Source organism: Antechinus flavipes, chromosome 5, assembly GCF_016432865.1.
Source record: "Antechinus flavipes isolate AdamAnt ecotype Samford, QLD, Australia chromosome 5, AdamAnt_v2, whole genome shotgun sequence".
NCBI classification, from domain to species: domain Eukaryota; kingdom Metazoa; phylum Chordata; class Mammalia; order Dasyuromorphia; family Dasyuridae; genus Antechinus; species Antechinus flavipes.
Window position 1 is genome coordinate 129,347,823 of NC_067402.1, and position 21,970 is coordinate 129,369,792.

The 21,970-nt window shown below is 35.4% G+C and overlaps 1 protein-coding gene across 1 annotated transcript in view; it reads left to right on the forward strand.

Annotated features, from left to right (window-relative positions):
• The window catches only part of WNT2 (Wnt family member 2), a 70,476-nt gene continuing 48,506 nt past the window's right edge, over window positions 1–21,970 (forward strand). Inside the window, exons 1-3 of the mRNA XM_052001128.1 lie at window positions 1–1,660; window positions 4,329–4,552; window positions 10,995–11,272. Of these exons, the coding sequence (XP_051857088.1) occupies window positions 1,575–1,660; window positions 4,329–4,552; window positions 10,995–11,272 (588 nt within the window). The 5' untranslated portion in view covers window positions 1–1,574. The remainder of the gene's footprint in view (window positions 1,661–4,328; window positions 4,553–10,994; window positions 11,273–21,970) is intronic.

A 21,970-nucleotide genomic window follows, 5' to 3' on the forward strand; every position in this document is an offset into this window, starting at 1 on the left:
ATCGGTCAGTTGAGATTGGTGCTGTCCCCCCTGCCCACGTCCAGACCCATCAGTTTCACAGAGACATAAACCGAGTATGGGGGTTGAATTCTTTCATCTTGGCAGACTGTCAGAGACAGAGAGGAGGACCCCTGCCTTTCCTCCTATACACACACTCTCCCTCTGTTGGAGCAGTAGAGGACCTACCATTTGGAAGAGACCCGCTCCCTTTACCTTGCGAGGCTATTTCTCTTGGTTTGTCAGTGACCTGCACAGAGGAACGATATGTGGGGGAAAATATAATTGGCCAAGAATTATTGACTGGCCAAAGTTGGGAGGAGGTCAATAAGGTTAAGCGAAAGGGATATGCTCATTGCTCAGAACCTTTGAATCGTTTATTAAAGACGATGCTGAAGGTTGAGTCCACATTGTCTTCTTTTTCCTATCCTTAAACTACTTTAGATATATTGTGCCATAATCGTTCTTAATTTTTTTTTCTTTCATGAGTTAAGCACCTATTGTAAGCTAAGCATTTAAGCTGGATGTACAGATCCTCATAATCATTCATTCCCATCTCACTCTTTCTAGGGACATAAATTAAGCACCTATTTACCAAAATTTTAGTCTAGGATCGGAAAATGCGGACAAAAATAAAATAGACCCTACTTCTCAGCTTTAAGGAGATGAGTGAGGAGACAGAGAGATTCACTGAATTACCGTCTCTATAGTTCCCTCCGTTTATCCGCCTGCTAAATTTCCTATCTGTTTTGCCTGTTTGCCCGCCTGTCCGTCCATCTACCTGTCTGCTTGCCTATTTGTCTGTTTTCAGCCCCTCTGAGACCAGTGTTTGTGTGGACACCTTCCCCCCCGACACTTCCCCTCTCCCTTCGCGGCGGAGTAAAGCACGCCCCAAGAGATTTCGCTTTGCCCGAGGGTGAGGGTGTCTTCCCCTCTCTAGCCGGTGCATGCTATCTAAATCCCGGAGGCTTGAGCTACTAGGGCTGTTCTGTGTGAGGAGACTGCAAGGTGACTGCCAGCTTCCTCGGGTTTTCCGAGCATAGTCAGAGGTGTTTCCCCCCCTTCCACTTCTGTCCCCCCACCCCTACTCTGAACGTCTCTTGACATCATTTCATCCATCAGAGCTTAAAAAAAAAAAAAAGCCACCCACCCAGTGTGTAAGCAGAACCCTCCTCATCTCCACAGCCGTGCCTGCGCTCAGGCTGCGGAGAAGACAAGAATGGGAACAGGGGCACGGAAGGGAAGCAGACTTGCCCTCCTCGTGCGGTCCTTTCTTCCCGTAGCCTGGGAATTCGCTTCGGGGTGAGGCGCTCACACGGGGGCTGGAGGTCATCCCTGACCTTGAGCTCGCTCACTCCCTCTCCGTGTGAAACTTATCAGTGAGTCTCGCCACTCGCAGACGCGAGAAGGGGGCGGGGGGGAAGTAGGCTGCCGTGACGGGACGGGACGGGACGGGACTGGAGACGCTCTCCCCGCGGCTGCTGCTGAGTGTTTCTTGTCCCCGTTATTTCTGTTCCATGGGATGGACCCCGCACGCACATTGTGTCTGACCTGATGCGGACTGAAGGGTGTTTAATATGAACTCCTCCTCTCTCTTTGGAATCTGGCTTTCTGTTCCTCTGATCTTATCCTGGGTAACCCCACAAGTCAGCTCTTCATGGTGGTAAGTTCAGCACTTGACAAGGACTTCCTTTATTCGATGTGATTTTTGAAAGAGGGGACTGGGCACAGTCCTGGGCCAGGGAGACCCTTTTTTTCTTGAGGCTTTCTCTCGGTCTGAGACTGACCGATAGCGAATCTCAAATCCCCCCTGCTCACTTACTCCACACACCCCTCCCAGCTGCAGTCCAGCTTTCAAAGCCCCTTCTTTTCCCAAGACACGTCCCCATCCTGCGCCCCTTCGCTCTTCCTCGACAGATCATTCCGGCTTTGACAACCTGGAAAAAGCCAAATTCTTGCTCGAAAGAGTGATCGGATGTTGGTTTATTTGGATCCAGGATAAAGGCAGCAAAATGAGTCAAATTCACATCCTGTGGGGAGAAAGACTAACCGAATCTCTGGCACATACGTGTGTGTCTGTGTGCGCCTCTCTGTGTGAGTACAGCCATGGTTATTAACCTCCAAAAAACCCTGCCGATAGAGGCAAGGCTTCATTTTTTTTAGCCCGAGGAGCAAACCATGAGTGCTTCTGAATTATTCTTAAAACCCTTGCCTTGATTTTCAGATGTGCTTTTGTTGCCTCAAGGTAGAGAGGTGACTTAGCCTCGTTCCATCTTTCAACCAATGGTCTTTAAAAAAAATTTTTTTTTAATCAAGGCAATCTTTTGCCAAGCCATGACACAAAGAATTTTGGTTCTGAGTTTTGAAAAGTCAACCTTCCACCCATTTGAAAAAATAAAATGATGTTTAATTGCAACAGGTCTTAGACTCCCTAGACACATGTTTGTGGGAGGCTGGGGGAGGACTTTTCCCTCTCCCAATCCTCTACTACTTAAAGACACTAAAATTGTGAACTCCTGTATATCCCTGCAAACTAATAACTTTAAAAAACAGAAATGAGAAGGTTCAGAAAGACCTGTTATCTTGCGCTATTTATAAAGGATCTGACAAACCTAGCTTTTCTCAAACCCAATAAAGGAATAGAGCAGGGAGATGACTGGAGATCTTCAAACCAACAAGCCCAAGCTGTTGATGGGAAGAGGAGTTCAATTCCGGCTTAAAACCACTTAGAATGGGAAAAGCGTTTAGCCTTGACATTGCTGACATAGGATCAAAGATTGATTTATCAGACTAACCATTTTTCAATAAAATGACTATTTCTGTTTCCATAGGTGTATAAACATTATTTATTGCAACAGCTTTTTGTCACGTTGTCTCTTAGCTGTCACTTAAATATATATTTTTGGAAGTCACAGCTTCAACAATTTTATGATCATATAAAATAATGAAAATACAAGAAAAAGACATTTTTCCTGTTTGATCGCTTCAAAAGACACCTATGGCAGCTTGGGTTATATGAAAGGTACCTTTCTAAACAGTTCACTACTAATAGAGAACATCTGGGTGCAGATGATGATGTAATTTAATTTTTGTTAAAGTTGCTTTTCAAGCTCCCTTACTAGAACTATAATACTGAATTTAAGTCTTCCAAGTATTTCATGTCCTTAAAAACAATAGAACATGCCCCCCATAATCTTTTAAAGAAAACAAAGCTGTAAGATAGACATTTAAAACTGAGTCTTCAAACAATAATAGAAGAATATGTTTATAATTGTAATGATGTTACATTAATTAATAGAGATGAATTTTTTAAATTCATGCAATAACTTTCTAAAATATTTTATTAATCTTAGACAGGAGACAGTTGTTCTCAAAGACAGATATTTTTCCCCAAAACAGAGTCTGAGCATTTTTTTTTCTCCAAGAGTCTTATTGAAACACTCTTAAAGCTTTCTCTCAAGAATACATTACATGCATATCTCCTTTATCCTTTCTTCCCTGCACCATCCAAAACACCTTCCTTTATAGTCAATGTCCAAATTACTTATTGATGGGCTTCCAATAGAAAAGGCAGTAGTCACAGAATCACAGATTCAAAGGACCTCAATGATCAATTAGTTTAACCCTTCTTTTTACAGAGAAGGAAATTGAGGCCTACAATTATCCAAGGTAACACAGATTGTAAATGGAAGAGTTCATCTTTGAATCTAAATTGTTTGACTCCAAATTCATGTGGAGCTCCAGTCTTCTGGATTTGTTTTGCCAAATTACTTCATTATCCCTCAGGTTATCCAATAAATAATGAAAAGTCTCCTTGGGACTTAATATGAAGCACTTTACTCACAATACCTCTTTGAGGTAGGTCTAAAACAAGTCTTATTATTACCAAATGAGATAATAATTGTAAGCATTTAGCACAGTGCCTGGTATATGGTAAGCACTATATAAATACTAGCTGTTACTATCATTCACATTTTACAGACTAATAGATTGAGAGTTTCTAAGGTAACTTGATAAGTAAATAGCAAGCGTTTCAACTCAGATCCTTTGACCAAAAACAGAGCCAAATTAGTGTAAGAAGGGACACTAGAGTCCAACTCAGTAACTACTAGTTGGTATCTAAGAATTCCATCAGTCTGTATTGACCTTAAAAACTACAGATTAACATAGCTCACATCCTATTGTATTTTTTATCAATTTTGTTAAATATTTCCCAATTATATTTTAATCTGATTCTTTTGTCACCTCGACTGCCAAGTTCTCCTTTAGGAGACACCATTCATGCCCACTTGTTCCCTAGATGCTCTCTTTCCTGTGTTTGCTGCCTGTAGGTACATGAGAGCTGTGGGCTCCTCAAGGGTCATGTGTGACAACGTGCCAGGCCTGGTCAGCCGCCAACGCCAGCTGTGTCACCGGCACCCAGAAGTGATGCGCTCCATTGGCCTGGGTGTAGCAGAGTGGACTGCAGAGTGTCAGCACCAGTTCCGACAGCACCGCTGGAACTGCCATACCCTGGACAGAGACCACAATCTCTTTGGCAAGGTCCTGCTCCGAAGTAAGTGCCTTCCATGACTAGAGGACCCCAACTTCATCATGTTCTTCCTTGCATTTGAATGGTGCTTTGTAAATTTTTCAAAGCACATCAACAAATTAGATTTCATTTTCTCTGAACAGCAACCCATTTGACAGTTGAGGAAACAGATTTTAGATAATTAGCTAGCTGGCTCAACCTAATATGTCACACCTAACTAGTAATGGCATCTAGGTCCTGATATCCACATTTTCCTTCATCCTCAAGGTGGATAATACTGTAGCATTCCATTTGAATTTCTTGCCACTTCTTTCTATGATTATTATATTCCATAGGGATTCAAATCCACTGGTATATAGAGACATCCATGTTTGGAGCTCATGCTGTTATTATGTTTGTTGTTGAGTCAGCCATGTCCATGGCTCCATTTGGGGTTTTCATTTACCAATGAGGAAGCTGAGGCAACTTGCCCAAGGTCACACACCTAGTAAGTGTCTAAAGCCAGATTTGAACTCATGAAGAAAGTCTTCCTGATTTCCTGCTCTGAGCTTTATCAATTGCACTAGTTAGTTATCCAATGCAAAGCCTTCCCTATTAATTAGCCTTCCTTAAAATAACATCTCCAGTTATCAAAGTCTTTTTCTCTTTACAATCCTGAGAGGCCCCTGACTCAAGTATTATTTTCCTCATTATAGACTCAAAAGCTGACTGAGAGAATAAATAACTTGCTGATAAAAGTATAGTGACCAAGCTGAGACTTGAAATAAGGCCTGATTCCAAGTTTAATGCTGTAGGATTTGGACTGGATTGGGTTTTCAACTATACCAAGCCCCCTTTCCTATATCAAATGTCCTTAAAATGCTTAACAATTACTTGGATTGGATACTCTTAGTCTCTGTCATCCTGTACAAGGAAAGATTGTGTTCTCATTCCCATTTTACCAGCAAGAAAACTAAAACATGAATCTATAAAGTAAGTACTCATTAAGTGCCTACTATGTATATTCTACTGTGTTGACAGCAGGGACACAGAATGTGATTCAACATTTGGAAGCTAACACAAAATTCATCAGATCTAAAATGAAAATTTCTGAGTTCAAATATTGTCCCCACTGTTTACTCAATGGAACAGCACAGCAGCACAGCTAGGTGACACAATGGATAGAGCCAGAAAGGCTCATCTTCTTGAGTTTAGATCTGACCTCAGATACTTCCTAGCTCTATGACCATAGACAAGTCACTTAGCCCTGAATGCTTCAGTTTCCTCATCTGTAAAATGAGCTGGAGAAGGAAATGACCAACCACTCCAGTATCTTTGCCAAGAAAACGCCAAATGGAGTCTTGAGGATTCACTAAAACAACTCAACAATAACCAAATTTACTGGCCACTCATCTTTATGATATCTTTTATGAGTGCATTTTCTTATCTGTAAAATGAAAGCATTGTATTAGATCCTTAAAGCCCCTTCCAATTTAAATCTGTTGTTTTTTAATCCCCACTCAATACCTTTGATTTTTCCATCTACTACTATTCTATGAGTTTTTCTCTAAATTAAGTCGTAGACTTGTAAATGAGATCTTTCTTAAGGATTATCTAATGATATAATAGGGGTCGGGAGGTTGTTTTGGAGAAGCTAAAAAGGGCCAGTTTGCTGCATAGAAGTAAAAGGAAAGTGATCATCCCAACTTGTTATCAAGTTAAAAGTCTCTTTTCCAGCTCAAATGAAGAGTTTAGGTTTCTCCACAAAATGCTGCCATTTGGAAATTTGACCAAAAGCAAAGCATTGCATGTGTGAATATCAGAAACAGAAAATGTTGCACTTGTTTGTGCCCTGCCCACCTCATGAACACAACCCCCTCCCCTCCCATGCCTAGAAAAATCATCCAGGCTGTACACTCTGTAATACTTAGCAGAGGGTGTTTCTATCATGTATTCACACACCCCTAGGGTTTTATGAGGCCAAATGCATAGCTGAATGTCTCTAAAATCCCCCAAGGGAGTGATATGCTCAATCAGTGCATCCCTAGAGCTAATTTACTATGATATTGCAAGAACTATATCCTTCTACATTCTTTTTGGAGTTTCGATATGATGTAGCAAATTTTTAAAAGGTTAGCAGTAATTTCAGCTAAATGGTATTTCAAGGCTTCACCTAGATTAGCTCACCAATGAATCAATAAATATTCTGATCCCTGTCCAAAAAAAAAAAAAAGTTTATAGGTGATGATGACAATATGAGAAATTATGAGCTATATTGTAGGAATGCCTTCAAATGGTAATTAAATTCAAGATCTAGTGGACTTTTTCTTATCCAAAGTGTTTACATTCTCCATTGCAATGTGCCAATTCATATAGTGTTTATAAAATTATTCTAATTAAAAACTGCATTTATTAATGGTTTTAGAAATTTCCATAGTGTGGAAACTTTCAGATCATAAATAGAATTAATTTGTTGAGTTCCAATGATTAAATATTTATATAAGCTAGGGAATTCATTTATGAAGTACTTGGAATACATGTCAATAGCTTCATTTCACTGAATGCTATAAAGTCAATAAGAGAGAAAGACAAATTGATAGATCAATCTAGTCTAAAACGATATAATTTTTGTTTTTTACTCTCATAGCTTCAGATTTTTCAGATGAAGCTGAATCAATTGAATAAATACAAAAAAAATAGAATATTCACATGAGACTATGTTTCTTCCTTCTCTTCACAGAAGGCCAGATTCCATCCTTATATACTCACTCTTATTCCCATTCAAGTCAATGAGGATTTCGTGTTGAATATGGGAGGGCAGAATTTGGCCTGAAGTGGCTTATTCTGGAAATAATCAGGAAATTCCATTGAAGCCGTCCAAAAATTTTAACAATTAATTATTTGATGAGTAGTCCTCATCTCAGAACTGTGAAGTGGTCTGAGAGTTGTATTTACAGTAATCATGGCCAACATTTATATGATGTTTTAACATTTGCAAAGTGATTTACAAATATTATCTCATTTAATTCTCAAAAGAACCCTAGGAGATAGATGACATTATTATCCCCATTTGACAGATGAGGAAACTGAGTTAAACGAAAGTTAAAACACTTTCCCAGTCTTGCACCTAGTGTCTGTGGTCAAATTTAAACTCAAGACTTCCTGACTTCCTGTCTGTTGTTCCACTGAGGCATTTAACTATCCCCAAATAGATAGATGGATGGTAAAGGCAGAGGGTAGAATTGTTTATATGAGAAAGACACAGAAAATGCAGAAACATTCCATCTTTATAGGGGAGCTAGAAAGTTTCCTTTTGCTTCAAAGAATCAAAGTTTAGAAAGGATTTTGTGGGGAGGATTTTTAGGAGCTTTTTATTAAATCACTCAATTCACAAACCTTTATCAGCTTTCTACTTCATATACACATGACTCTTTGCTAGGCACTGAATTGGGTAAGGGAAACAGTTTGTGGAACTTTAGGTAAAGACTGACAAACTGGCAATAACAAAAATATTCTTACTAGAAAACCCCAAAATTTGAAAATGAAATTTGAATTTTTGAGCAACTACTATTGTCTTTATGGCATAGATTCCAATGTAGACAATCAAAACTTTTTAACTCTAGTGCCCTATTTTTTTTTTCTTAAACTCACACTTAGATAATATTCCATGAACTATGCTTATGCACCTTTAATAAAAATATGATTTACTTTCTTCAACTATGTTTTGATAAGATAATTATCTAAAATTATTAAAAGTCCAAAAGTTACTCTGGAATTATTAAACTCTTACTATGTAAGCATTTTTCAAAAGATTTGGGATTTATAACTTTTAACAGATTTGAAAAAAATATCTTTTTTATTCAGCAAAGGATCAGAAATCTAATTTTATATTGTCGCAAAGTACATATGCATAAAATTTATAATATTTTAGTGATTCATTTAAAACACTAAAAGCAAAACATTTCAAGACTGTGTCAACAGGATTTGGAAACACACAGATGAAAGTGAAAATCCAGTCTCTCTTCCCAGTGTTTTGTTTAAACAAACATGTCTCTAGATATGTGTCATTGAGATGATACAAATTATGTGTATATGAATAGGAAGTAACATCTTTAGAATGTGACTATCTTTGGAAATTTTGTTGGGAAGAAGGGAGGCCAGTTTAGTTCTATAAAAATAATTTTTCTTCCATCCAACACCTAATATACCTATTATTTGAATCATTCATGTAACTATTATTTGCACACTAGACCAAGTTTTTCTATCAGCAGACACATTCCCCTGCTCATTTTTAAAAGATCTTTTTTGTGCATTGCCTACAACATTTTCTTCTATTTCAGAGCATCCCTTAGTACACACATCTACACCCAACCCCACACATACATATCATGCACTTAGTATATTTTGATGTTTTTCATAAGATGTTCAAATTAAAAGTTATTTGATGTTGATACCAAAAAGGTTAAGCTTTTAGGAGTTCTTATTCCTGAACAACCACTGTCACAAGTACTCTTTCTTCACACATCCTTGAGTTCCCTCAACTCAAGAAAGGAGACCTGGATCATGGTTGCCACAAAGTCACTTATTACTAAGTCACTTTTAATGAGCTTAACTTATATTTTGACTTCAGTAAAATAGAGATGCCAGGTAGTTAGGTGGTGAAATGGATAGAGTGCTGGACCTGGGGTCAGGAAGACTTGAGTTCAAAATGCTTAATAGCTGTATGACCCTGGGCAAGTCACTTAACCCTGTTTGCCTCAGTTTTCTCAATTATAAAATGGACTGGAGAAAGAAGAAAGAAAAAATACTCCTGTATCTTTGCCAAGAAAACTCCAAATGGGGTCATGGCTGAACTACGACAAAAATGTTGTATTGTGCTTTTACTTGTTTTAATCTATTTCCTGTTGAGGGTTTGATATCACTAACCTAGGGCACTGAGAAGTGAGGTGACCTGCTTCTGGTTGCATATAGTATCTGTCAATGACAAAAGCTAAAGCCATGTCTTCTTACCTCTAAGACTGGCTTTCTCACCAGCCCACAGTCCCTCTTAAAGCAATATGAATTTGCAGTTTAATTCTTAGCAAGACTGAATGGAGCCCATGATGTCTATCTATGAACATGGACTAAGCAAGTTAAGAAAAGCGTATTTTTTCTAAACCATGTCCTTTTACAAGATATATTGGTCTCTTTTCGATTCTGCTTTACAAAGCAGATGAATTTCACTTAGGTCCTTTGTGAGTTTTATATTGTAAGTTAGGATACCTTTTAAAAAATGACATATGATCATCACATTCCTCTCTGGGGAACACAATCTGCTACTTATGGCAAATATTCACACAACTTATTTTCACATAACTACACGGAAATGTTCTAATTTTTTTTTTTTTGAGTTGTTGGGTTTGGAAGGTTGTTTTTAAAGACTGAGGTAAGTGTCATTTAATATGGTGAGGATATGTTTTTTTCTGATTTTTAATAATGAGGCTAGCAGAGCAAATATTATAAAGAATGTATAATAAATTTTAGCCCTGAATGACAAATGGGAATGAGCAGTGCTTCAATGCAAAATGGTGGTTTGTTCTCCCAGATGTATGGTTCAAAAAGTCACACTCTTCTTGGTGTACCTATTGGATCACCTAATGGCTGTCGGTTTTCAGCTTTCTATTGGCACTAAGTTGTTCAGCTTCTATTCTGGTTGTTAATATATTTACTGTGGCAACCATTAATAAAAAAGCATGCTAATAACAATGAAATACAGCACCATTTGAAAAATGAGGTGCGCACAGGGACCCTAAAGAGTCTTATATCTGTCATTATACCACAACACTGTATTATGAGTTACTACAGATTATTAAAATAATTTAATGTAGTTATTGCACTGAAATATGTGCCTTTGAGTCAGTAAGTGAAAGTATTTTTTGCTCTAATAAAGAATAATTCTAAGAAAGCTCAAAAAATGGCTCATGCACAAGTCTAATTATAGGTGGTAAATGTGTTTTCTTCCAGCAAAACCTAAAAATCTCTCAACTGTCTTTTTTTTCTAACCAATAGCAACAATGGTTAGTATCGTCATTCCAGAGTAAAGTCAGTTCATCTTAGTAGTTATTCATAGTCAGTAATTTTATGATCATGCCTTTTCTAAACTGACTGCATCAAAATCAAGGTGAAAACAAAGTTCTTTAGTGTTAAAGCAAGAGAACATATCTTAGCATCTCATTCTAGATTCAAATGCTTTTCTTTGCCCAATCTTTAAACATAATATTTTCAATTCAAATCAGTTTCCATATCTATGAGGCTGCAAAAAAAAAAAAAAAATCCAAGCATATTTTGGAAAATAGCTACAGAGGAAGGGTTCGATGGACTTTTAGAGCTAGAAGGAACAAAATACCCATCAGTATGTGGGTTATCAAGGAACACCAATACAGCAGGCTGATGTCTTACACAGAGAGGAACATCAACCCTCTTTTAAAGATGACCATTTTAATTACAGGTAGTCGAGAGGCTGCCTTTGTGTACGCCATCTCCTCCGCCGGAGTCGTATATGCCATCACCAGGGCCTGTAGCCAAGGAGAATTAAAATCTTGCTCCTGTGACCCTAAGAAGAAAGGAACTTCTAAAGATAGCAAAGGCACTTTTGATTGGGGTGGATGCAGTGATAACATTGACTATGGGATCAAATTTGCCCGAGCATTTGTGGATGCCAAGGAAAGGAAAGGAAAAGATGCTCGAGCATTGATGAACCTTCACAATAACAGAGCTGGAAGGAAGGTAAGCAACCAAGAATTATATGTTTTATAGACTTTGCTGCAATCTTCAAAACATCTCATGGAAATTTTTCTTTGAATTTTCTTCCATAAGTCGCCTAAAAATGCAGACATTGAACCTGATTTTTGATTTACTGTGATGAATGAGCTCATGAACCAGAGAAAAGACACAAACTTAAATTGTCACACTAGGCCCTAAATGATCTATAACATCCCCATTAACCCCCTCTATCTACATGGCAGTATGATGGAGATAACCAATATAGCTGGATTTTGGCTTTTTATTCCATCATATAGACAAGCCACAACTGATTGAGGTGACCTGGTGTTCTAGGCAGGATTGTTCTATAATAAGTTTCACCACCAAGCAGGTAGACACAGTTAAAATCGTTGACTTTCTTCAAAACAACTTAAGAATATGCTAGGGAATAATATATAAGAAAAGTCAATATAAAAATAAAAAGGTCTCAACGGGGCTTTAATGGGGAAAAAATAGGGAAGGATGAAAATCTGTTTGGATAAAAAACCTTTTTCAACTGAGCCTCATAGAGGAAGCAAATTGATTTAAAGAAACTTGGAAAGAAAAAACTCTTAGCGCAAAGAATAAGATGAGTGTGATCTGAATTGTTTACAAATTGTACCTTTCCTATTTTTATTAATTTATGGACATATGGTGATAACTGCCAAGAATATAGACAATCATTGTGTAATTCTGCAACTATGGGCAATTACTGGTTGTGCAATTGGATGGAAAAAATGCACATTGACCTTTCCTTTGACATTTATACAGTTAAGTATAGGAGTTATAAAGTACAGTGTTTTTGAAAGGGGTGGGCTGCTTACTTGTTCAGATCTGTGTGCACAAACATCTTCCACTGAATGTTTGAAAAGGAAATGTCTGGAAATGTGTCAGAGAAGAAACGATTTGCTGAACTAAAAATTTTACTTTTATTGAATGTATATTATCCACTTGTGGTTATTGTAAGTTCTTAAGGACCAAAAATCTTGAGTTTTCTACTTTCAGAAAAGAACAGCTGCTAGGATTCAGCTCCTTTTTTTTTTTTTTTTTTTTTTTTTTTTTTTTTGCTGATTAGTAAGCTACTTCTGATCATAATAAAAATGCACATGCAAAGTTCTTAATATATAGGCTCAATTTGCAATGTACAGTTAGTGTTCAAAATTTTATTTAGATGTGAAATTCAAGGATTCATGTGTCGAGAGGAAGCATAGCACATTGTAGGAAGTGACCATCTTTAGAAACAAAAAAATCTAAGTTCAAATTCCACCTCAGATATATATATATATATATATATTAGCTATGTGATTTTGGACAAGTCACTGAAAGTCTTAGTGACTCAGGCTATGACTCTATAAACTGGGGGTTAAGAAACAATCTATATTAGAGAAAGAGCTCCCTCACTGGGAGTCCACTATAGCAATAAAATAATTGGTACAGTCCAAAGTTTTTTTCAAAATATTTATTAAAATTGACATAAATCCCTCTACTTTCTACTTTTAGTCCATATACTTTTTTCCACTGTGGGGCAAGTAGGAAAAAAATGGGATTTTGGGGAGCTAATATTTGCTGTGTAGATTGGAAAGCATCATTCTGATGTAAGCCTTTAATAAGGGTAGGAACTATAAATGTATAGAACTGTGGGTCTTGAAGGGTCATTAAAAGATCATCAAAGCTCATAGATTTAAGATTGGAGAAGACCTCAGAAGTCAACTACTCCAGCCTTACAGATTGGGAAACTAAATCCTATAGGAAGGAGTTAAGTAACATATTGAAGGGTCACAGAGAAAGTAAAATGGCAGGAGAGAGAATCTAAACCAAGGACCCTTCCGCAATTAATCCTGTATATAGATTGTTTGTAAAGAATTGTTTGCATGTTCTCTTCTCCACTAGACTGTAAACCCCTTGAAGGCAGGATCTGCCTTTTGTCTTTTTTATATCCCTAGCATTTGGCAGAGTACCTGGCAACTGTAGGAACTTAATAAATGTTTATTGACTGACAGACTGGAAAAAAAAATACTTTTTCAATACTTTTAATAAATACCTAAGAAATTATCAAAGCAGCTGATTAGAGAATCTTTACGTGGTTCTGTGTGCCTACATTAATTTAAGTCTTTCAAAGGCTGATATTTATATTTGTGATTTTGAACAGTTATTTAGTTCTTAGATCCTTAGTTCCCTCATCTTTGAAATTAGTCATTTGGACTATGGGGCCTCCATGGTCTCTTCTAGCTCTAAAACTGTGATCCTATGTGATCCTGCTATTACTAAACCATACTAAGAAAAGCAAAAAGGTGGGAAAAAAGATCCTAATTTTTAAAAAATTCAACAACTTATCTCAAAAGTTATTTCCCATGTCTTAAGAAGCCACACTGTTGAAAAATTTTTCCTTATAGCTAATCCTAATTGGGGTATAATTTTAGCCTTAGGGAAAAGGCTTAATTAGTATTTTCTATTCAACAGCCTTTTATGAGATCAGAATTGTTTTCTAAAGCAACTGTCCAGCCTACTTTTCTCTAGATAGGTTAAATCACATTGAGGGTAACCAATGGATCTCAAACCCAGTGAATTAGGGTGATGTCTATCCCAAAGATGTAAAGACCTCCCACTGGCGGAATGGGTAGTTGAGAACATTTTGTTCCAATAACCACAAAGATGGCTGAAGCAGGTGCTGTTCTTAGAGCTTTGTCAGACGCAAATACACCAAGGTCATCTATTGCATCTTGAGCCATTGCCCATCACCTTAACTATTGTCTTGCCTTTGGACTTCAGTAAGTGTGGAAGAGAAAGTGAGGCTGATGACTTTTGTGATTCTGTTTCACTTAAAGCTAACTCACATGCAAGTAAAGACATCACCCTATGATGTCTTTGGTCCTCTTTGAAAATGAAGAATGATCAACAAGAGTAAATAATCCAAGTCATATTGTCCTCCCCCTTTTTTAAAGGATATTATTTTTAAAAATTCTATATCTAAGCCCAGAGTTTAATTTTTGATCATTCTGGAAATTTTCTTAATTGAATAATTATTCTTGATTTCATTCCTATGAAACTTCCATAAAATTTGTTCTCCACATAATACTGAATACAATTTTATAAAAATTATCCTTACAGATTTTAGCTCTGTCCACCAGAGCCAGAGGAACTGAATTTTCAGCATCTTTTTAGTTTAGATCAAAAGTTCCTTTTCCCACTATTTGTGGAATGCTGTCCATGTTTCTATAACAGGAACAAAGTAATTACATCAAATCTGAACTCCTACTTCTCATTATATTTTGTTATTCTGTGTATTCATGGAATCCCATTCTTTGAAAATTTAGTGTGCTCAAGAATTGAAAGAAACTAGGATTGATGTTCCTTTAAAAAAAAAAAAAGGTAGCAATATCATAGATGCATCTTTACTATTCTTAGAGTTTAGCTTAATAGCATATCAGGATACTATAAGATATCAACACCTTCAAGTCAATAAACATTTATGAAGCACTTATATTATGCAGAACTCTGGGCTAGATAATGGGAAAAATAAACACATGAAAGACATTTAATTACTGAGTAAGGTAATACATATCTATAGACCCTGTTATGGTAGAAGTTGAAGCTAGTAGATTTTTTTAGTTCAGATTTACTGAGTTACCACAGGGCTATCTGGTAGACACACTAAGTCTAATATGATGTCCTATGATCAGGGGACTTCTAAATTATCTAAAGAGGAGCAAACTGGTCCAGTTAGGAAATAGTGTTTTCATGGTGAACAGTGGGGTCAGGCCCATGAGTAGTCACTGTACTTCAAGCCTAAATTAAAGAGAGAGAGCCAATCTCAAAAATTTTTTTTAATTTAAAAATAAATAAGCACAGTGTGGATTATTATATGGAGCTTACAGTCTAGTAAGAGTATAAATGTTATTATGCCTAAAATACCTGATAAATATTTATCTCTGATACACAATAATGTTAGAAGGGGATAGAACTAATGCTATGGGAGTCCCAAGAGGGAAGAGCATGACCTACAAAGGTTGTTATGGAAAGTTTTTATTTAAGGTATCATCTTATTTGGACTATAAACGGGTAGGAATTCAGAAAGGAGAAAGAGAGACAAAGAATAATGGGTTAAGGAAAAGCAAATGGTGGGAAACATGTTGTATATAAAGGACAAAGAATAGTGCACTTTGGGTATTATTAAGCCCATAGAGAGGGGAATAAGATGGCATAGACCTAGCAAAGTCAATAAATACACAGAAGAAAATGAATGGTTCAGAAGGGGGTACAAATAGGGCCATTTTGTCACTATCGTGCTAAATTTATAGTACTCAAAAAACAAGTTATATATAAAAGAAGACCACAGTTTCATATGAAATTCTGTTTTTGCATATTGGAATATTTATATTTGGCAATAATTGCTAAATCTATAATTTAAAAAGAAAATTACAATGCTATCAGATTATGTAGGGTGTTGAATGTTGTAGCTAGAATTCAGATTTTATTCTCTGAACCATGAGAAATCCAGATTCTCAGAATTATATGATTAGCTCTCCACATGTAGAAGAACATTTTGCAGGTGGAGAAACTGACATGGAGAGACCTGTTGGAAGACTGTTTCAGTAGTCTGAGAGAGAGAGAGTGAAAAATGATGTTATAGTGGCAGTTTTTTGACAGAAAGAATGATAGAAAGCTTTTTCAAATTGTAAAAATTTGATCTGTTTGTTATAAACAAGTAATGAATGTATTAAATTAAATCAGAATCTGTGATCTCATTAATAGCCTCTCCAATGGTACATATCATAAATTGTATATTCTATTCTATTTTGTGTGATTCTTATCTATTTTCCTCCATAATCATCTACAGAGGATTTCTTCTCTCCTCTCCATCCTCCACTTCAAAATACCTTGGAGGTTTTACTGTAAATATTTGACATTTCCTAAGTTATTACTCCACTATTTTGCTATTTCTGTTTTCTTTTCTATGCCTGGCCTATAGTAGGCAGTTAATGAGTACTTGTCAATTGATTAATTGATTAATGATATATGACTAGCTGACATCCTTTCCCATCATGAGCATTTCCTTGATGAAAGCTTTTATTTCACTTTTATGCTCATCATTGGTATGATACTGCCTTCTGACATCTATCACATCACTCCATTACTCTATAGATCACCCCCCCACTTTTGATTCTTCTGGAAATTAAAAAATTCCATTATTTCCAATCATGTAGTTTCAGCAGGAAATGTTGGTATCAAGCTATAGCTTGAGATCATTGAAAATACTGTGCAAGTTGCCATATGCAATCCAAAAAGCTCTCCTCTTTTTCCATCAAATTCTTGGCTTAGCTATTTGTCCCACAATAGAGCCTGTATAAGATAAATATGATAAATAAATATCTCATTAAATTGCCCACCCACCCACATGTCATAACTTGGGCACCATGCAGCCTTTATCCACTTGGTTTTTTTCTATGTAAAGTGCTAGACCAAATTTTTTGGAGTGGCTGTGATTAGCAGTTAGAAAGCAATGTCCGTGACAATGACAAATACTTCTGGAGGAATTATGTTTTCTTGTTTTATGCCTTGTCTGTTATAATTAAGAAATCATTAAACAATTTATTCTGGGTAGATTCATTAAAGAATCTTATATGATAATACGATATGCATATCATTGTTCTATAAGAAATGATGAGCGGAATGATTATTATTGTTGAAAAGAGCCAAGTCCAACACAATTGATTATCACATAATCTTGCTGTTGCTATGTATAATGATGTCTTAGTTCTATTCACTTCACTCAGCATCAGTTCATGTAAGTCTCTCTAGGCCTCTCTGAAATCATCCTGCTGGTCATTACTTACCGAACAATAATATTGCATAGTATTCATATACCACAATTTATTCAGTCATTCTCCAAGTGACGGGCATCCATTCAGTTTCCAGTTTCTGGCCACTACAAAAAGAGCTGCCACAAACATTTTTACATATGTGGGTCCCTTTCCCTCCTTTAAGATCTCTCTGGGATATAAACTCAGTAGTAACACTGCTGGGTCAAAGGGTATGCACAGTTTGATAGCCTTTTGCGCGTAGTTCCAAATTGTCCAGAATGGATGGATCAGTCTACATGAATTAGATATTCTAAGTATCATTATCCCCAATTTAAGCCTGAAGACTCAAACCCAACCTTTTACCTTGAAATAATGAAGCCCAGCACTATCACTATACTAATACTCACTGCCAATATACATATAATCATTATTACAGTTTTAAGATTGAAAAGGTAAAACTTTGATTACATTTTGCTTATTGAAAGACATTTTTAAACTAACTCTCGGACCTGGTAATATCGTTTTCTCATTACAATCCTCCCTTTTCTCTTCCTGAGTTGATTAATGTCAATCTCTGGACAGAACATCACTATACTGGACTTTTGTTTCATGGATAGTAGAATAAAAAAATGAATTTTATCACCAAAATGTTTGGATAATATGTCTTTTTTCATAAAACTTCTAAACTTACCTCAGATTATGAACCAGCACTGAATATTGTGATTTTCTCTCTTTTCCAATTTGATGGAAGTTAGATGGAAACATAATATAATTTTAGTTTGCAATTTTCTAACTACTAAAAATTTGAACATTTTGTGTGTTATTGTTTAAGTCGATTCCTTATAAATTTTTATAAATTTTATAAATTATAAATCAGACTTTTGGCTGAGGGGTGTGATGTATAAATTTTTTCCTTAGTTTTTTTCCCCTCCTAATTCAGGATACATTGATTTTTATTCTACAAAACCTTTTTATTTTTGTATATTCTTCCTCTATTATACTTTCTTCCAAGTCATGACTTTTTAGAAATCATGAGAAAATTTTTTGGAAATATTCTGTTCTATTGTTTAAATTTTATTTAACATTTTGACATCAATATTCATTAATGATGTTGGTCTATAGTTCTCTTTCTTGCCCTCGTTTGCATATCAGAATCATATTTTCCTCAAAAAACAAATGGGTCAAATACTATCTTTATTTTTGAAAGCAATTTATATAACATTAGAGTTATTTTTTATTTAATGTTTGATAAAACTCATGAATCCATCTTGTTCTAGTGAAGGCCTATCAATTTTTTCCCAATGTTAATTTGTCTCAAATATCTTTTTTGTTTTATATAATTATGTATTTTGTATCTTTCAGAGCATTTGTTATCTTCTTTTATGTTTATAGTTTCATTATGTAACAAATATAAACAACATATTTGTTAATAGTATTCTCTAATAGTTTCTTTTATTTCTCCATCATCTGCCTTAATTTCTCCCATCTACATTTTTATTTTGATTATTTGGTTTTCCCTCTTCATTTTTATTGTGTTTTATCAATTGTATTACTCTTTTAAAAATAGTTCTTGGTTTTCTTTATTAAGTCAATTTTTAGTTTTCTAAATAGTTACTTTTTCCTTTGAGCTTCATAATTTCTTTTTTATGAGGCAACTAGATGGTAGGATGCATTATGTATTGAACTGGAATCAGGAAATTTGAGTTCAAATTTAATCTCTGATATTTACAAACCATGATTGAGCAATCACTTTGTGCTTCAGTTTCCTCATCTGTAAAATGGAGATACTAATAGCACTAGCCTCCCAGGGTTTTGGGGGAGATAAAATGAAATAATATTTGCAAAGTGCTTCACAAATCTTCAAAGTACTACATAACTGCTAGCTATTATTGTTTTTTATTAAACTTAATTAAATTGATTTATTATATTTATAACTGATTCTCTCTCTGTCTCTGTGTGTGTGTATCTCTCTCTCTGTCTCTGTCTCTCTTTTTCTCTTAACCAGAGAGAACTAAATTCATTAGCCTTCTCCTTTTCTCTTTGTCTAGTAGAATATAAAGTCTTGCAGATTAGAAATTGTTTCATTTTTGCATTTGCATCCATAATACCTTATACAATGAAAGTGCTTTATAAATGATCATTGAATTGAATTGTTAATATAAGCATCCTTCAAAATACATTTGCTTCTAAGTACTTCTTTGTCTACTCCTCATGATTTATTATAGAATTATTGTTGTTATATTCAACATAATTTTATTGTTTCTTTGATCTTTCAATCATTTTTGAGCAAATTATTTTAGTAACCATTTAGACATTTATCTTTTAATCATAGGTCCTTTACTTATTAATATTTTAATTGCATAAGGTTTATGCAATTAGCATTTGAAATGTCTGATTTTTGCTTTTACTTATAAGTTCTTTAAGCTTCACATTGGAGTCAGTTTTCATAACTTCATAATACTTGATTTTCTTTCATTAACTCAATTTTTAGCTTTTTTCTTTGAGCTTCTCAATTTCTTTTTTATGAGTTCCATCTGTATTCAAGAGAAAATTTTCTAATAAGTCCACTCATTTCTCTCAACATAACTATCAAATTTAATTTTTTCGACATTGCTATTCATTTTATAACGTCTTTCTCATCTTTGTTTAACAGCAGATTCCCAGAGTCATATTGAAATCTCTTACCATTAATTATCTAAATCTTATTGTAATTCAGTTAATGTTTCCTTTAAAAATGGGGAAGAAAGGGATGATGGAGCCAAGATGATAGAGATGGCAGGGACTTGTCTGAGCTCCCTCAAATTCCTTTTCAAATAACATTTCAAAACAAATTCTGGAGCGACCAAACCTACAAAAGAATGGGGTAAACAACTTAATGGATTGGCAGGAAAAATCTATGGTCTGTTGCAGCAGGGTGAAAGTAGGGAGTACTCCAGCACAGGTTGCACCCTTACAAGTCCTATCTCAGCAAACCCACAACACATTTGTATCTATCTGCTGTCATATCTAGAATTTTCAAGTTCAGAAACAGCAATGGGGGTTAGACAACTCATCAGAAAAAGATGATGGAAGTTCCTTTGCTGGTAGTGGGCACAAGACTTTGTTGCATTGTTCACAAGTATTTCCAACTTGTAGATGCAGGACAAGGAAGAGCACTAGCACACCAGAACTTGTGACCACATGAGAGAAAGGACTCTACTCACAGTTCCAGGGCAGAAAAGAGTGCTTATGGTTGTTCATAGACCAGAGCACAGATCAGGAGATAGTAAAGATACCTCTCCTACTTTGGAAGAACTGCAAGCTTACAGACTACTAGAACTAGCTCTGAAAATAGTAGCATGGTAAACAAACAAATAAATAAAACAAGAACCAAAACAAAAACTGTCTGAAGTTTGTGAGAGTGCTCCCTCCATCTTGGAAACAGAATCTGATTTTTAATATAAATTAAAAGTCAAGATATAGGATGGAAAAATAAGTAAACAAACATCACACAAAAAAGCCCTGATCATAGAAAGTTACTATAGTGACAGAACAAATCAAAACACAAATTCCAAAGAAGACAACAAAGTCAAAACTGCTACATCCAAAGTCTCAAAGAAAAATATAAATTGGTCTCAGGCCTAAAATGAATTCTTTGCAAATCAAATAAGAAAAGTAGAGAAAAATTAGGAAAAGGCACAAGAGGTAATACACAAAAATTGTGAAAAAATAATCAAAGGAGATTTTTTTAAAAAGGATAAAGAAAGCACCCCCCCAAAAAAAAAATACTGGAGGAAAAACACCTTAAAAAACAGAATAATTGAAATGGTAAAAGAGGCACAAAAATATAATGAAGAGAATTTTTAAAAAGCAGAATCGATCAAATGAAAGATAATATACAAAATTCACTAGTAAAATTGGGGTACAAGAAGAGGGGGTACAAAAGTTCATTGAAGAAAATAATTCCTTAAAAATTAAAATTGGACAAGTGGAAACTAATGACTCCATGAATCTAAAAAAACAAAATCAAAAGAATGAAAAATAGAAGAAATTGTGGAATATTTCATTGGAAAAACAACTGACATGGAAAAATAAATCAAGAAGGAGCAGTTAGGCGGTGCAGTGGATAGAGTACCAGCATTGGAGTCAGGAGGGCCTGGGTTCAAATTCAGCTTCAGACACTTGACACTAGCTGTGTGACCTTAGGGGCAAGTCACTTATGCCTAATTATTTCACAGGAAAAAGAAATAGATCAATGAGAGATAATTTAGGAATTAGTTAACTTTCTGAAAGTCATGATAAAAATAAAGAGCCTAAACATTATCTTTCAAGAAATTATCAAGGAAAACTGCTATGATATTCTAGAACCAGAGGGGGAAAAAACATTGAAAAAATCCACTATTCATCTCCTGAAAGACATTCCCCAAATAAAACTCCCAGGAATATTATAGCCAAATTTCAGAGCTCCCAGGTCAAGAAAATATTATAAACAGCCAGAAAAAAAAATAATTCAAATGTCATAGAGCCATAATCAGGGTAATGCAAGATTTATCAGATTCTACAGTAAAGGATCAGAGGGCTTGGAATATGATATTTCAGAGAGCAAAGGAACTAAGATAATAACCAAGAATCACTTATCCACCAAAACTGAATATAATCCTTCAGGGGAAAAACTAGATATACGATGAAATAGAGAGCTTATAAATATTCTTGATGAAAAGATCAGAACAGAAAATTTGACTTTCAAATGCAAAACTTTAGAGAAGCATAGAAAGGTGATCAGGAAAGAGAAATAAAGGATTCAATAAGGTTAAACTATTTACATTCTTACATGGGACAATGATACTTGTAACTCCTAAGAACTTTTTCATTCTTAGGAAGTTAGAAGTACAGAGAGCTTGGG